The 18,332-nt window shown below is 43.1% G+C and overlaps 1 protein-coding gene across 1 annotated transcript in view; it reads left to right on the top strand.

The window, feature by feature from the left end:
* The first annotated feature begins 565 nt into the window (after positions 1-565).
* The window catches only part of LOC144492516 (solute carrier family 66 member 2), a 65,394-nt gene continuing 47,627 nt past the window's right edge, over positions 566-18,332 (top strand). Inside the window, exons 1-3 of the mRNA XM_078210617.1 lie at positions 566-807; positions 1,198-1,667; positions 10,931-11,064. Of these exons, the coding sequence (XP_078066743.1) occupies positions 1,465-1,667; positions 10,931-11,064 (337 nt within the window). The 5' untranslated portion in view covers positions 566-807; positions 1,198-1,464. The remainder of the gene's footprint in view (positions 808-1,197; positions 1,668-10,930; positions 11,065-18,332) is intronic.

The raw sequence follows: 18,332 nt of genomic DNA, 5'->3' as shown, positions 1-18,332 counted from the left end.
CTCACACACACTTCCTCACACACACTCTCTCATACACGCACACTCACACATTCTCTCACACACACAAATACACTTTCACACACACATACTTGCTCTCTCATACACACATACTCACACATACACAAGAGCATATTCTCTCACACAATCACAATCTCACACACATATTCTCTCACACACACACTCACTCACACACACTTTCTCTCATACATACTTTCTCTCACACACATTCTCACACACACTATCTCACACACACTCGCACACATACTTTCACACATACTTTCTCTCACACACACTTTCTCACGCACATTCTCTCACACTGTCTCACACACACTCTCATGCACACTCTCACACACACTCTCTCTCACTCACGCACACCAGGGCATGTTAACACCAACGCTTGATGTGGTGAATAGTTAAACTTCCTAAATAAACGTTGACTTGTTATTATCTGCGGAGGAAGTGGAACCACAATCGGACCAACCTAATCAGCAATAGGAAAGGGTAGTTTCAGCATCGCGCAGGGCAGACCTGACCCCACTCAATGCAAGTTTGGAAAGTGTGTTTGAAACCAAGTTGATGAGAAAGTGAAAGTGTCCAATGCAGGCTCTGAATCTCTGGATATCGAGCCGCTGTTTCACAGCCTGCCCTGCCGAGTGTAGACTTACACGGTTGACGGAGTAACCGTGCCACACAGGAGCTGGTTACGGGGCTGAGAGCAGGATTGTATTTCTATCCTGCAGGAAGTACAGTCTTTAGATGCTATGTAGCTGAGGAGGATTTCCGGAATCGGTCCGAGCATGCTAAAAGGTAAATTGGGCTAAAAGCAGCCTTTATTTGATTTGCAGACGGACGGTTAACGGGGGGGGGGGGGGTTTGGATGCCGGAGGGGGCCGGAGCTAAATGCAAGGCGGGACATTCAGTAAAACTGTCCCCTCTTCAGTCTGTAACACTGGGCACTTGCTGACCCCACCCCGCCCCCAATCATCATATCAGCAGCAATAAATCCAGCAGGGTTTTACCCTGCCACACATTGCCTGGGGGAATAATAGATAATTATAAATGAAAATTGATTGTAAATACTTGGATTTGAAACATTTAAACAAACAACGTTGTAGTTTTGCTGTCCTGTTTTAAGTTTAAGTTTATTTATTATTGCCACAAGTAGGCATACACTAACACTGCAATTTAAACCCACAGAACAGGAAGAAGTGCGAAAGCTGCGTGGGAACACAGAAACTTCCTGATCCAGCCGATTAAAAGGAATTTGCCGACGCCTGACTTGTCATGACAGTTCCTGCTCATCCAGCCAGCAGTGACATTGTGCTTTGCTGACTCTCTTGACACTTTCTGCCCCTCCTGAGCTCAGCAGTTTGAGATAGTGACGCTTGTTGTGCGTTGTGTGTGTGTGTGGTTTCATTGTGTTTTCTCACTCCCCTCTCCCCCCCCCCCCCCCCCGCCAGCCCAATGGCTGATACAGAGTCTGAGCTTGGCTCACATCCCGCCTGGGCTATCCTGTCCTGGCTCTCCTCTCTCCTCATGGTGTTCGGGGGAGCAGTCCCCTACATCCCGCAGTACCGCGACATCCAGGAGAGCGGCAACGCCGAGGGCTTCTCCACCCAGGTGTGCCTCTTGCTGCTGCTGGCGAGCATCCTGCGCCTCTCCTTCTGGTGAGTGTTCCGCCACTGCATTCATTTCCAGGACAAAGTTTTGCTTCCCACTAGATGTAATGGACCCCTCCACCCCGCCTCTCCCCGCCCCCCCCCTCCACCCCGCCTCTCCCCGCCCCCCCCCCTCCACCCCGCCTCTCCCCGCCCCCCCCCTCCACCCCGCCTCTTCCCTCCACCCCCCCCCCCTCCTCCCTCTCCCCACCACCCGTTTAACTTTTTCTGCAGGGCTTCGAAAGTGGCAGGATGAGACTCAGGGTCCTAAAGGATAAGGAAGTCATAGTCATAGAGATTTACAGCATTAAAACAGGCCCTTCGGCCCAACTTGTTCATGCCGTCCAGTCTTTACCACTAAGCTAGGCCCAATTGGCCCTATTTGGTCCATATCCCTCTATATCCACTTACCCATGTAAGTGTCTAAATGCTTTTTAAAAGACAAAATTGTACCCGCCTCTACTACTACCACTGGCAGCTCGATCCAGACACTCACCACCCTCTGTGTGAAAAAATTGCCCCTCTGGACCCTTTTGTATCTCTCCTCTCTCACCTTAAACCTATGCCCTGTAGTTTTAGATTCCCCTACATTTGGGGAAAAATGTTGACTATCTACTTTATTTATAGTAAGAAGTCTCACAGCACTAGGTTAAAGTTCAACAGGTTCATTTGGTAGCACGAGCTTTCGGAGAGCCGCTCCTTTACCAGATGAGTCTCACCTGATGAAGGGGCAGCGCTCTGAAAGCTCATGTTACCAAATAAACCTGTTGAACTTTAACCTGGCGATGTGAGACTTCTTACTGTGCCCACCCCAGTCCAACGCCAACATCTCCACATCATGGCTAACATATCTACTATGCCCCTGGTCAATTTATCGACCTCCATAAGATCACCCCTAAGCCTCCTACGCTCCAGGGAAAAAAGTCCCAGTCTATCCAGCCTCTCCTTATAACTTAAACCATCAAGTCCCGGTAGCATCCTAGTAAATCTTTCCTGCACTCTTTCTAGTTTAATATTATCCTTTCTATAATAGAAAGTCAGACCGCAGAATAACTTTTAACAAAGCAAAAAAAGTAGCCGTTATGCACTAGATCTTAAAATATTCCAGGTTTTTGGCTCCATTTACATAGGAACATGGGAATTAGGAGCGGGAGTAAGCAATTCAGCCTTTTGAGCCTACCCTGTCGTTTAACTGATCATGGCTGACCTTATCCTAGTCTCAGCTCCATTTTCCTGCCAGCTCCCCATTGCCCTTTATTTCTCCTTTCTTTCTTGATTCTGCCTTCACTGCACTTTAGGGCAGTGTGTTCCACAGATAGAAGTTTAAAGTTTATTTATTAGTGTCACAAGTAGGCTTACATTAACACTGCAATGAAGTTACTGTGAAAATCCCCTAGTCGCCACACTCCGGTGCCTGTTCAGGTACACCGAGGGAGCATTTAGCACGGCCATTTTTAGGTCCACACTGCATCCAGTAATAGAGGGTGTTATGCAACATAACCAACAATTCTTAAAAGACTGCTGCAGGCGGCTCCCAAAACAGCCCCCAAAAATTCTACTTTGTTTTCCTGGGCAGAAGGTGCAGGGGTATTATTCAGGTACACTGAGGGAGAATTTAGCATGACCACCTAACCAGCACGCCTTTCAGATTGTGGGAGGAAACCAGAGCATCCGGAGGAAACCCACGCAGACATGGAGAGAACGTACAAACTCCGCATAGGCAGTGACCCAAGCCAGGAATGGAACCCTGGTCCCTGGCGCTGTGAGGCAGCAGTGCTATTTCATTACCCTCTGAGAGAAGTAGTTTCTCAACATCTCAGTATTGAACTTACCTCCTCTCACTCTATATCCATGACCTCTTGTTCTAGCCTGTCCCACAAGGGGGAACATCTGTTTAATGTCCACTTTATCAATCCCCTTCAGCATTTTATATACTTCGGTCAGTTCCCCGCACATTGATTTACTTTATCCAGAAAACCAAATGTCAGTCACCCTGGGTTATTACTCTGAAATTGGTATCATGTTTATATCTCACTATTTGCACCCATTCCACTTCCATTAAATACTTGGGGAGTTATGTTCCCTCTGTTGCCTCTAGTCTATCCCAACACACCCTGGCTGGCCTCTCTTGTTCCACCTATTCTTCCATAAATTTGAGATTATCCGCTGCCCATATTCAAACTTGCATCTTGTTCCATTCACCCATCACTCCCTGTGTACATCCATTGACCTACATTGGCTCCTAGTTAAGCAACTTATTGTTTTTAAACTTTTCTTGCCCGTTTTCAAATCCCTCCCTGACGTTGCTCCTTCCTATCTCTGTAATCTGCTCAATCCCCACAATCTTCTGAGATATCTGCACTCCTCCAACTCTGAACACTTGAGCATCCTGAATTTTACGTGCTGCACCATTGATATACCTTCACCTACCAAGTGTTCGGGTCCTGGACCAGAACCCCAAATTGCATTAGGAAACCAGATTAGACCCCAACAAATTTTCCATTTTGGCATAAATGTGAAGATAGGAAGCTTCGCTCCAGGAGTATTCCTACTGACAAATTAGGGATCTTTAATGGAAACAAACTTTAACACAGTTTAAATAAACTGTAACAAATGAAGCAGCTTAACTATTAACAGTTGGACAATATTTAAAAATGAAAGGAAACAACTTTAATTTCTAATTTATCACTGCTCAGTTCCAAATGAGCAACATTCCTCTTACAGACTTAAATGCCACTTTAGTACAGTTAGCAACCATAAATATACTTGCTATAATGAGTATAAACACTCTTGAAGTTTTCGGAGCAAAAATGAATTTCAGAACAGCTTGCAGAAGTCCATGTCTTCAAACAATTCCCAGCTAGAACTGCAACTCTTAACTGCAAAAGTTTCCTTCTGTCTGCGACTGACCCAGCTCTGTACATGAACCACATTATCATATGACCCTGTCAATCAACTTCCCAAGGAATCTTTTGGGTAAACAAATGTCCATTAGCTCCAGCAAAGTAAGAAATTCCCAGCTGAAATGAGTAATTAATTTGCTTTTACAGCCCTTGAGCTAAATGTTTCCCAGACATACCAACTGCCTGCTAAATAAAGCTGATATTTTAAACATTCCCCTTAAACAAAGAAAAATAGATCAATTGCACTACTATCATTACACAAGGCTCTGTAATTCTCTTCCTAAGCCTCTTTGCCATTCTTCTCGAATTAAAATGCTCCTTAAAACCTTTCTCTTTGACCACATCTGCCTTAATATCTCTTCATGGGCTATGTCAAACTATGATACGGCTTCTGTGAAGCATCCTCAGACATTTGTGCCAGATAAATACAAACTATTTTTGTTGTCCCAGATTTATTTGTTCCATGTAATTTACATTTGTTTAATGCGATGAGGTCCTCTCTTAATGGCTTCCTTCCAAGACTGAAGATCCCAAATTTCTCCGCGTTTTTCTCACGATTCCTGCTTCTTTCGCTACTGCCTCTGGACTAATCATGGTCGAAACTCAGTGAGCTATAATCATTTTTTGAGAAGTTACTTATATCAGGGAAGGTTATACTTTGAGGCAGAATTTATACTGCAGTCTTTAGGAATGCAGACTAGTGTGAAATGAGCTGCTGGAGAGGTCTCACACTTCATGGTTTTAATGTGCTCAGCATGATTCCCAGTCACACTGTCACTTAAATGTCTTATTAAAGTTGTATTATAAATCCAGAATTAGGATCCAATTTAGCTCCAGGGATGCAGCGTGTGACTGGGAGAGGCATGCTCACTTCTAAACTGCAGTGTAACTCGAGTGAAAGGTCAAAGCACTTTGTTAAGTGCTCTCAGATGTATTTGATACTTTTATACCTACTTGCAGTTAATTTAAATATTTAGATGCAGTGCTGTCTGCAAGTTCTAAACATCTTAACATTAACTGTTGGTCTAGAGCTATATGAATGCACACACCACATGTTTCTGGGTAAAAGACTAGTCAGGTAGTGTAAATTGGGTATTCTTATTGGTCCTAGGTGATGGCCTAGTGGTATTATCACTAGACTTTAAATCCAGGAACTCAACTAATGTTCCGGGGAACCCGGGTTCGAATCCCGGCAGATGGTGGAATTTGAATTTAATAAAATATATCTGGAATGAAGAATCTACTGATAACCGTGAAACCATTGTTGATTGTCAGAAAAACCCATCTAGTTCACTAATGTCCTCTAGGGAAGGAAATCTGCTGTCCTTACCTGGTCTGGCCACATGTGACTCCAGAGCCACAGCAATGTGGTTGACTCTCAACTGCCCTCCAAGGGCAACTAAGGAAGGGCAATAAATGCTGACCAGCCAGCGACACCCATGTCCCAGAAATGAATTTTAAAAAGTCCCTTGAAGCAAGGGAGATACCACAGAACCCATGGCAAGGCCTTGCACATGGAGTCTTTGAACATGGGGTTGCTGTTGCACTGCGGGGACTGCCCGTCTCTGGCTGATCAGGAAACTCTCCCACTCTCACCGCCTGCCTTAGGTGTATCGGAGGGATTTACAAGTTGACAATAAACCTGTTTGGCCATGCCACAGACATCTTCAGTGACTATCCAGTCCTGGGATGGGACTTGAACCCAGAGCTCCTGGTAGGGCTGTTACACACTGGTTGAGTATAGTCTATACTCTCTCTGCCTGGTACGAATATATGATTTGCTTTGATCAGACAGAGGTTGGGATGCACTGCCTACGTACCCGTCATCCCACCAGCACTGAAATTCATGCGTGATGTTGCTTAACTGCATGGTGGGCAGACTATCTTTCTGGGCTAGTCAGCATCCAATCAGTGGGGGATACCACTCGCATCATCATTGCATTGTAACTGCGTGAAGTGGCTTGCATAACCTGTTGCTCAAATTTTTGAGATACTTTCCTTTCCCAGGGTGATTTGAGGTAGACTGGGTAATTTTTAGTTCTGAAAGTGTTGGGCTTTGACCCATTTGTGAGGTTGTGCGATACATTCACAGCAAAGAATGATCTGATCAGGATAGCCATTGTTCTGCAGGATAACTAATATTCTCTAATTCTGTGCCAAGCTTGCAAGTTGAGCAAATGACTAGGCTCTATTTGCAAGAAAGCCAATAAGACAATTTTTGAAGCTGAAAAGTGCCCAGTCTGCCTCAAATTACCATGCAAATGTTGCTTAAAAAATTGAGTAGCAGGTTGAGGAAGTCATTTCATGCTGCCAATATGCAGTGGCGATTCGAGTGACATTATCCGTCACCAAGTGCAACTGCAAGGGTTTGTTTCGAAATGCTGACAGGAATTATTGCTAAAAGAGAAGTGAAGACTGGCCTATCAAAATTATCTGGGGCGATTCGGAGGAAGAATCTACAAACCACAAATTTGTGTGCTAATGAGGCCATTGTAGCTTCGAATGCACTTTGTCATCCTTGTTAATCTTAAAACCTGTGTGTATTTGTTAAGCTAAGAGGAGAGTAAAGCAGTATTGTATTATAATCCATTTCTTTCATGTTTAATAAATATTTTCTTTTGTTGATAAATACTAATTAGTGGGCCTGTGACAACATTTCCTCCACTTTTGGTTAAAAAAATAAAAGTTATGGTCTTTGAGCCAAGGTTCCTTTCTGGGATCTTCCCACCCAGTTATAACACAAACTGGGATTGTAGCAGTACTTTTTGCCATTCTCCATGTAGACTCATGGATTGTTACCTGGCACATGACTGCAGTGTAGCAGTGAAATGTGGCACCTGGATGTACATTCTCGTAACAGTTCTTTACAAATACAATAACATACTATAATAACTTAACAAGAAGACTGTATTGTATTAAAGGAAGGATGTAAATACATTGGAAGCAGTTCAGAGACGGTTTACTAGACTAATACCTGGAATGGGAGGGAGGATTGTCGTAGGAGGAAAGGTTGGACAGGTTAGATTTGAATCCGCTGGAGTTTAGAAGAGTAAGAGGCAACTTGATTGAAACATATAAGATCCTGCGACAAGGTGGCTTGTGGGGTCATTGTTTAAAAACAAAAGGTCACCCATTTAAAATAGAGATGAGGTGAAATTCTTTCACTCAGACAGTTGTGAGTCTTTGGAACTCTCTTCCTGAACAGGCAGTGGAAGTAAAGTCTTTGAATCGTTTTAAGGAAGAGGTACATAGATTCTCGGTAAGTAAAGGGGTGATAGGTTATCAAGGGTAGGTGGGATGAGGATTTGAGGTTACCATCAGATCAGCCGCGATCTTACTAAATGGAGCAGCAGTGTTGAGGGACAGAATGACATTCTCTTCTTTGTTCATCTGTAAGACAAGAATTGATATTCTTCAATGTGACTCTTGGCTTCTTTAATCGTCACTTTTTCTTGGAAATTAAGAAAATAAGATAGTGCATTATAAATCTGAGATGTCAGCTGTAGGAACCAAGATCTGTAAAAGAAATAAAGAAAGACTGGCATTGATACAAAGTGCTTTTCGTGATCACCGGATGCCTCAAAGCATTTTAAAACCAGTGAAGTACTGTAGGAAGTGTGGCAGCCAATATGGCTTCAGCAAACTCCAGCAAACATCGATGTGATAATGACGAGGTTGTCTATTTATTTTGTGATGGTGATTGAGGGATGAATATTGACCAGGAAATAACTCCCTTCAAGGCTGAGATAGACAGATTTTTCATCAGTAGGGTATTTAAGGGTTATGGAGATAAGGCAGGAAAGTGGAGTTGAGGGTTTTCACATCATGATTTCATTGAATGGCGGAATATACTAAATAGGCCAAATAGCCTACTTTTGCTCCTATGTCTTCTGGTCTTCTGGTCATTGTTGGAGACATATTGGAGATTATCCTGCAATTTGCACATCATACTTCAACAAGGTGTTAAAACGTTTAGGAAAGAGCATTCGAAAGGGATGTCAGAAAGTTAAATGGTTTCTAAACATTGGCAAGTATGATGTGCAAATTGCAGGATAATCTCCAATATGTCTCCAACAATGACCAGAAGACCAGAAGACATAGGAGCAAAAGTAGGCTATTTGGCCTATTTAGTATATTCCGCCATTCAATGAAATCATGATGTGAAAACCCTCAACTCCACTTTCACTTAACCCGGAAATAACTCCCTTCCTCTCCTTCAAAATAGTGCCACTCGAGCTTTCACTCAAGCAGCCGGATGGGGCCTCAGCTTAACATTGCATACCAAAGGTGCAGTGTTGACAATACAGTGCTCCCTCAGTACTGCACTGAAATGTCAACCTTGATTTTTGTGCTCTTATTTAACTTGTCATAGAAAAACGAAACATGGGTCTTACTACCCTTGTTGCTATGGCTTCTTGAAGATTTGGACATAGTTAATTGATTGAAACAGGTAACACATAAGACAGCTGTGTTGCCAATGTTTAGAAACCATTTAACTTTCTGACATCCCTTTCGAATGCTCTTTCCTAAACGTTTTAACACCTTGTTGAAGTATGATGTGCAAATTGCAGGATAATCTCCAATATGTCTCCAACAATGACCAGAAGACCAGAAGACATAGGAGCAAAAGTAGGCTATTTGGCCTATTTAGTATATTCCGCCATTCAATGAAATCATGATGTGAAAACCCTCAACTCCACTTTCCTGCCTTATCTCCATAACCCTTAAATACCCTACTGATGAAAAATCTGTCTATCTCAGCCTTGAACAGCCTCTACATCCCTCTATGGTAAAGAATTCCACAGATTCACTACCTCCTGAGAGAAGAAAATCTTCCTCATCTCTGTCTTAAATGGATGATCCCTTACTCTGAGATTATGCCCTCTGGTCCTAAACTCTCCCACAAAGGGAAATAACCTCTCAGCATCTACCCTGTGAAACCCCCTGAGAATCCTAAATGTCTCAAGAAGGTTGCCTCTCATTCTTCTAAACTCCAATGAGTACAGGCCCAATCTAATCAACCTCTCCTCATAAGAAAATCCCTCCATACCCATGATCAACCTAGTGAACCTTCCCTGGAGTGCCTCCAACACCAGTATGACTTTCTTTAAATTAGGGGACCAAAATTGTTCACAGTTTTCAAGTCTGGTCCAACTAGTGCCTTATAGAGTTTTAGCAAGACTTTCCTATTTTTATACTCCATTCCCTTTGAAATAAAGGCCAACATTCTATTTGTTTTCCCTTTTAACTACTGAACGTGAATGTTAGTTTTTTGTGATTTATTTATGAGGACCCCCAAATCCCTCTCTTCTGCAGCTTTCTGCAGTCTTTCTCCATTTAAATAATATTCAGCTCCTTTATTCTTCCTACCAGAGTGTATAACTTCACATTTTCTTACATTATATTCCATCTGCCAAGTTTCTGTCCACTCACTTAACCTGTCTATATCCCTCTGTCGACTCTTTGTGTAATCCTCACTACTTGCCTTACTTTAGTGTAATCAACAAACTTGGCAATAGCACATGCACTTTCCTTGCCCAAGTCACTCATATATATTGTAAATAATAGTAGCCCAAGTACTGATCCCTGTGGCACTCCACTAGTTACACGTTGCCATTCTGAAAATGCCCCACCTATCCCAACCTTTTGTCTTCTATTAGTTAGCCAATCCTCTGTCCATGCTAATATACTCCCCCGACACTATGTGCTCTTAACTTATTAAGTTGCCTTTTGTGTGGTACCTTATCAAATGCTTTTCGGAAATCCAAGTATATTAAGTCTTCCCTTTAACTATCCTGCTCGTTACCACCTCAAACAATTCTAATAACATTGTCAGACATGATTTCCCCTTCATGAAGCTATTCTGACTCTATGGTATTGTGTATAAAGTGCAAGTTTTTACAGGAATTCACACTAAACTATTCGAACACATGGGAAGGGATTTTCCAGCCGTGGTTGCCCCAGGACCAGAAAATCCCGCCCGAGGTCAACGGACCTTAGCATGGTCCATGTCCCACTCACTATGATTCCTGTGGTGGGCAGGACGGGAAAATTCCGCCCATGGAGTATCCTGGCTAAGTGTTTAGTTGATGCACTTCCAAATGGGATTATTGAGTAGCACTCAGGAGCCTGGTTAATTTTCCCTTTTTACACTGGGGAGTCTTGCAGTCGGTTGCCACATCATAGCAATCTAACTTGGTTGAAGTGAGCTCATTCAGCAAAGCCTGGAATCTTTGCCTTTTATCTGTTAGCCACCCATTGGATAAATTCCATTGACCATTAGGTTAAGACATTTAAAAACTTTAAGACACTTAAAAACATTTTAAGATTCATGGAAACTTCTAACGACATCACTCATTATCTCTGCAGGTTTGGAAAACATTTTGAACTTACCCTCCTCTGGCAGAGTATTGTCTTGATAATCACCATGCTGGCCTTGTTACACTTGTGCTGTACTGTGCAGAGATCTTCCAGACTGAGCACCAGTAGACACTTTTTTACAGGTTTGTACTTTCATGTGTTGACAATAATATTCTTGTGGGAATAAATAATTGTCATTTTAGATTCTAAATAAGCAACACTGAAATCACATTGGAGTTGATGAAAGAGAGCAAATGTTCATTTTGTTGTGAAGTTTGTTCACAAGTGGAGTTGAAACTTTTCCCTTTTCAGAATCGCACTGTATTAGTTTGGGGACAAAAGATCTGCATCAAACTGGAATTTAAACTGGACTCTAAGATACGCAATGGAATATCAAAATCCCAGACCTGTGGTCTTGTACCTAGAAAGTTAGTAGTTTGACATTTAAGGCAGTCTCAACAGGCATGCAATTTTTTGAACTTCATTTTTGCCATTGAGGAGCGTAGCAAAACCTATTGTAGACAGAAAGTTACTTGTAGTTATGGTAAAATGGATTTACCATAGAATAAAGGAGCTGGATATTATCTAAGCCAGTAGGAACACACTGCTACATTAGAAAGATATGAAAGCTTTTAATGGCATAAGTAGTATTTGCAGTGGTCGGGTCTTAAAAATTATCATTTATAAATGGTAATAATCTTTCAGGGCATTCAAGAAGAAATTGGAATACTAGTTTGAATAATGGTTTTGCAGTATACTGTGATAATAACCAGAATAAACGAAACAACAGTGGGTGGGATTTTACAGGCTCGCTCATCCCGAAACTATAAAATTACGCCTACGGTCAACAGACCTTCCTATGCTCCGCCCCTCGCCCACTCCGATTCCCGTGGCCGGCAGGGTGGTAAAATTCCGACCAGTGTCTCTGTTAGCGTTAGTTTTCTCACAGCTGTTCACTCTGGCCCCATTTTTAAAACATTGCACTTTCTCTTCAACTCCGAGCCTTCCTAGAAAGCACAAAAGTTTTCCCTTTCATCTTCCTTCCTCATTCTCCTTCACTCTTCTGCCCTCCCTCTCCTTCACCTTCTTCCATCCCTCTCCTTCATCTTCTTCCATCCCTCTCCTTCATCTTCTTCCATCCATCTTCTTCCCTTCCTCTCCTTCACTCTTCTTCCCTCCCTTTCCTTCACTCTTCTTCCCTTCATCTTCTTCCCTCTCTCTTCATTCTTCTTCCCTTCATCTTCTTCCCTCCCCCTCCTTCACTCTTCTGTTACTTCATATTCTTCCCTTTCTCTCTCATTTTAATCCAACATGGTCATCCAGCTACTCCCATGTGCACTCCACTGTGATTTGTAGATCCTGGTTGGTGAAACAAGTTTTTTGCTCCATTAAATGTTACAGCTTGTGCACTAAAAAAATATACATTAATAACTCCAGTAATGGGAGTTTGATGGAATGTTCTGAGTCTGAGAGCTGCCCACACTAATGTAGTCCTGAAATAACTGAGTGAGAATGTGCTGGAGACACAGACACAACACAAGCCAACAAGATAACACCAAAGCAGGAAGTGCTCTTCACTGTCAGGAGAACAGCTGATATCCGGTTGCAGTGGGGCATGCATCTGGGCCGTTCAACTATCTATCTCCCGTGTGGAGAGGGATAACTCATTTTAATAAGCTGAATAAGATGAGATCAGCACTGCCAGCGGGAATCTCTGACTTTCCCCACTAGCGGCAGCACTTTGATTTATTCTGGAGGATCGTGGCCTACCTTTCAGAATTATAAATGCAAAGTTCACACCTTTCCTCCTGCCTTAAACCTCCAGCACCCTACACCAATGTTCCATTCCTCATTGTTATCAGCTTGCCTTAGGTAAACATCTGTATGCAGTGTTGCTAGGTTCATCAATATCTCAAAAGCACTAGTTCCATTAACCTAACCAAACTGTCCCTGCCTTTAAGCAGCTTATGTTTTCCAATTGTATTTAAAATATATATAACCAGCAGAAAACATCCCAATTTATTGGACTTCTCTGATATTTTCATGTCGTTACTATTCTGGAAGATGCAAAGTGGTTCAAGGATGTTGGGACAGATTTAGTGAGTGGGCAAGAACATGGCAGATGTGATATAATGTGGAAGAATGTGAGGTTATCCACTTTGGCAGGAGGAATAAATGTGCGTGGTATTTCTTAAATCGTAAGATGCACAAAGGGACCTGGGGTTCCTCTCAAAGAGTATGTTTAAAGCAGAGATTGACAAATTTCTAAATATAATGACATAAGTGGATATGGGGATAGTGTGAGGAAGAGGCATTGAAGTGGATGGTCAGCCATGATTGTATTGAATGGTGGAACAGGCTTGATGGACCGAATGACCTACTCCTGCACCTATTTCCTATGTTTACTTTCTATTATTAACCTATCCTGCTAACTTCAGGGATCCATGGACATTCACTCCATGGTCTCTCCCTTCCTCTACTTCTCTAAGTATCCTCCCATTTATTGTGTAATCCTTTGCCTTGTTTGACCTCCCCAGATGCATTACCGCGCATTTCTCTGGGTTCAATCATGGAATTGTACAATACAGAAGGAGGCCATTTGGCCCATTGAATCTGCACCAACCACAATTCTATCCAGACTCTATCCCCATAACCCCATGCATTTATCCTATCTAGTCGCCCTGACACTAAGGGACAATTTAGCATGGCCGATCCACCTAACCTGCACATCTTTGGACTGTGGAAGGAAACTGGAACACCCGGAGGAAACCCACGCGGACACGTGGAGAAGGTGCAAACTCCACACAGACAGTGACCCAAGCCGGGAATCGAACCCGGATCCCTGGCGCTGTGAGGCAGCAGTGCTAACCACTGTGCCACTGTCCAGCCCCAGTGTCATTCGAACGCTGAAGAGTGTACTCGGATTTGAACCCATGACCTCTTGATCTGCAGTCAAATGCTGCAGCACTGTACAATACCTCCTCAGTTGAATTCCAATTGTCACTTTTCTTCCCAACTGAGCAGTCCATTGATATCTTCCTGCAGTCTACAACAATCCCTCTTGCCACCAATTTTTAGTGTCATCTGCCAATCTCTGTATAATTTCCCCCTACATTTACATCCAAATCATTAATATACACCATAAAAAGCAGGGGACATAGTTCTAAGAAGCAGGAGACCTCGTACTGAGTGTTTTAAAATGCCATTATTATTTATTAAAAACGTACATTCTATGCAGAAAAGTTTGTTGATTTTATTTTCTGATGCTTTATACTGCATTTTATACTTCTGTTGTATTTGCAGTGGAATGCAAAAACAAGTGAGGATAAAAAATAGTTGGCATTTGCTCCAGTCAATCTGTATAGGTTCAAGCTAAGCCATTTTTTGAATTCATTCATGGGACAAGGGCGTCACTGGCTGGCCAGCATTTAGTCCCCACCCATAGTTGCCCAAGGGCAGTTGAGAGTCAACCACATTGCTGTGGCTCTGCAGTCACATGTAGGCCAGACCAGGTAAAGATTTCCTCCCCTAAAGAACATTAGTGAACCAGATGGGTTTTTCCGACAATTCACAATGATTTCATGGTCATCAGTAGATTCTTAACTCCAGATTTTTCGTTTTATTGAATTCAAATTCCACCATTAGCTGAGTTTCTGAAATAATAGTCCAGCGATAATACTACTAGGCCATCGCCTCCCCTATGAATTGAATTGAAATAAACTAGCAATCGAGAAATAATTTTGAGAAGTTATTGGCAGAGAAAAAGAAACAAATGAAGAAGAATCTTAATTTTCTGTGCAACAGAAAGCAAAATGTTAAATGCATTTTGTTTGTGGACAATATGTTTGAACTCAGCTGGGTATCAATTCCGGCATAAAGTTACTGGATGCGCTAGAATACCAGTGCTAAGTAAGACAGGGTTAAGTCAGTGATGTTAATTAATCTGAAAGTAATTAAAAAATTAATAGCATCAGTCTAAATAATTTAGTTATGAAGAAGCCATTCGATTTTAATTATCTGTGAGCTTCAAAAATAAAATTTGAGTGTCTTCTATCATTTCACTTTAATTATCAGAGCTGTGCGCCTCATGGGTGAAATGTAAATGGCATAATTTAGTTTCGGAAACATGTTGCGTTGATTTATCTGGGCCCTTGTGTAAATCTATCTCTTAAATAAAGTACTTGCTCCTTACATTATTGTAGATGATTTCTGCTTTCCAGAACTATCAGGGACCCGGTTCGATTCCCGGCTTGGGTCACTGTCTGTGCGGAGTCTGCAAATTCTCCCCGTGTCTGCGTGGGTTTCTTCCAGATGCTCTGGTTTCCTCCCACAGTCCAAAGATGTGCAGGTTAGGTTGATTGGCCAAGTTAAATTCTCCCTCTGTGTACCCGAACAGGTGCCGGAGTATGGCGACTAGGGGATTTTTACAGTAACTTCATTGCAGTGTTAATGTAAGCCTACTTGTGACATTAATAAAATGAACTTTAAACTTTTTTAAACATTCCATGTCGATCCCCTGCATCTAACCTCTAATCCTTGATACAAGTTTTCACCCCTCTCCTTGACTTTGAGAATGTGGGCAACTGACATTGAATGTTAAGGCTTAACCCATGATGGCCAATTAGTTTGATGAACATGAGTCTGAGGAATGTTAGAGGACTCAGTTACTCTCTGAATCAGAGATAGGCAACACCGATAGGCACTGTTCTTACTCAGAACTCCTGAGATCTCAATGCTGTCAAGACTATACACTTAAAACTCATGGGCAGCCATTCCATAATTTCTAAATGCTTGCCCACTGCTCCACCCCCCCAAGGATGGTCACACTCCTGCCTTCTCTCTTGGCGTCTCATCCACCCAGCTCCTGAGGCTGGTCTCCTTCAGTCTCATCACACCCTTTCCCCCATGAGCCCCGCACCCACAGATCCCCCATATCACCATGGCACTAACAGCTCAGTAACTCAAACTCATTTTCAGTTCCTTACTACACAGGCTGCAGACTCATTCGGGGCTGTGAACATGGTTTAAAGTTGACAGGCTAAAGGCTTCAGGACAGCACACACCAGCAGTGGCCCCCATCCCGGAGGAGGCCTCCAATCACCACCCCACCCTAACACCCATGAACTATCCCCTTGTGCAGCTGGCCACCGGATACTGTCCTCTTGACCACCCTGGTAGTGGAGAGGACTACTCACCTCCTTCCTCCCTCTCGGAGGTCATGGCACCTGCTTCCTGTTTTTAAAAGGCAGTAGTAATTTGTGCCCGCGTGACATCACACTCAAGGGCAGGAAGATTCAATTAGGTCTGAGGATTTGACTTAAACCTCGCTAATGCTATAGAAGTGCCTTCAAATTTAGGTTCACATGTTCAAGCCCTTCCTGGATGATGAACCTGATTGCATCCTCGGGAATGGCCCGGGAACATCACAATCGGAAATCTTGCCAGTGCAAATCCTGTTCTCGGCCTCTCAGGAGATTCTACGGCCATGACGGGATTTGCACCTGTGGCTAATGGACCTGCAAAACAGCGCCCATTGACTTGGTCACCTCTTCCCACTGTCACCAGGGCTGATTCCTGCCCTCAGGGGAATGAGGATGCCCATCCTGTTCACTGCCTGGGCCAGGGCCTCCAAGGCAGCATCGGGAAACCTGGATGGCAATCTGTAGATCTTACGACCATTTTCTTCTAAGGAGGTTTCCTCTGTTGCCTGCACCTAGCATGCACTTCACTTCAAGGGGTGCTTGATGCCTTTAAGTGGCCATTATGAGAAGTCCAGTTTCCGACTGATCAAACAGGTATGCGATGAATGAGGGGTATTGATTGCATGCCTGACTGGGGTGGCACGGTGGCACAGTGGTTAGCACTCTGCCTCACAGCGCCAGGGGCCCAGGTTCAAATACAGTCACTGTCATAGAGTCATAGAGTCATAGAGTCATAGAGGTTTACAGCATGGAAACAGGCCCTTCGGCCCAACTTGTCCATGCTGCCCTTTTTTTTCAACCCCTAAGCTAATCCTAAATGCCCGCATTTGGCCCATATCCCTCTATACCCATTGTACCCATGTTACTATCTAAATGCTTTTTGAAAGATAAAATTGTACCCGCCTCTACTACTACCTCTGGCAGCTTGTTTCAGACACCACCCTCTGTGTGAAAAAATTGCTCCTCTGGACACTTTTGTATCTCTCCCCTCTCACCTTAAACCTATGCCCTCTAGTTTTAGACTCCCCTACCTTTGGGAAAAGATATTGACTATCTACCTTGTCTATGCCCCTCATTATTTTATAGACCTTTCTAAGGTCACCCCTCAGCCTCCTACGCTCCAGAGAGAAAAGTCCCAGTCTATCCAGCCTCTCCTTATAACTCAATCCATCAAGTCCTGGTAGCATCCTAGTAAATCTTTTCTGCACTCTTTCTAGTTTAATAATATCCTTTCAATAATAGGGTGACCAGAATTGCACACAGTATTCCAATTATTATATCTTTCCTTCGATAAGGGCACCAAAACTGTTCACAGGATTCTGATGTTTGATGCTGAACTCCACAATGGGATATTACAACAGGTGACCAAAAGCTTGGTTAAAGAGCTAAGGCATCTGGAGTTAAAGGAGGAGCGAGCGAGAGAGTTGGAGAGATTATGGAGGGAACCTCAGGCCTCAGGGCCCAGATAGATGAAGGCAGTGTTGCCAATGATGGATGAAACTGAGGAATTGTACGGATCTCTGATGGATTAAGGGGAAACACCTTGTGTTTACATTGTTCATATAAGAGTGAAATGTCCTGAAGCACAGCACAGTGGTATCGGAGTGTAATCAGGTAAAAATTAATGTGCTCTTCCCTGGGACCACCTTTTTGTTTCTTTACACATCCAATTACCAACCAGGTTTTGCCTTGTGCCATCATCCCCTTTATCATTTCATGTCTCCTGCCTTCCTTCCCCTGTTGCTTTGCTCTCCAATCCTATATCCAGATACTTTCTTGAAACCTTTTCAACTACATCTCCAATATCTTCCAGCTCTGGCGAATGGCCATGAACTCAAAGCGTGAAATCTGATTTGCTCTCTTCAGAAGCTTCCAGATCTGCTTTCTAAGTGATTTTTCTTCAGCATCTGCAGAATTTTGCTTTTGTTGGAAGAAAGCTGCGATTGGTCAAAGTGACCCAGGATCACTATCTTCCAGGTTGCTCTTTTCCGACTCTTTCCAAACTGTGTCCCAGCTCAAAACCTGGAATATATCTTGAATATCTCACTGTGGCTCCTGAGACTTGCTGTGGTTTATTTCTATATCTCTAATATCCTCTGATGAAAAGTCATCAACGTGGAACTCTGAATCATCCTTCAGTTGTGATTTTCTAACAAGAGCGATTCTTGCTCCTGAGGTGGGACAGCTCGAATCAGGAAATTCCCAGGCTC

This window comes from Mustelus asterias, chromosome 4 (assembly GCF_964213995.1).
Source record: "Mustelus asterias chromosome 4, sMusAst1.hap1.1, whole genome shotgun sequence".
Taxonomy (NCBI): Eukaryota; Metazoa; Chordata; class Chondrichthyes; order Carcharhiniformes; family Triakidae; genus Mustelus; species Mustelus asterias.
The sequence above is the reverse complement of the archived record's forward strand: the minus strand, read 5'-3'. Positions and strand labels throughout refer to the sequence as shown.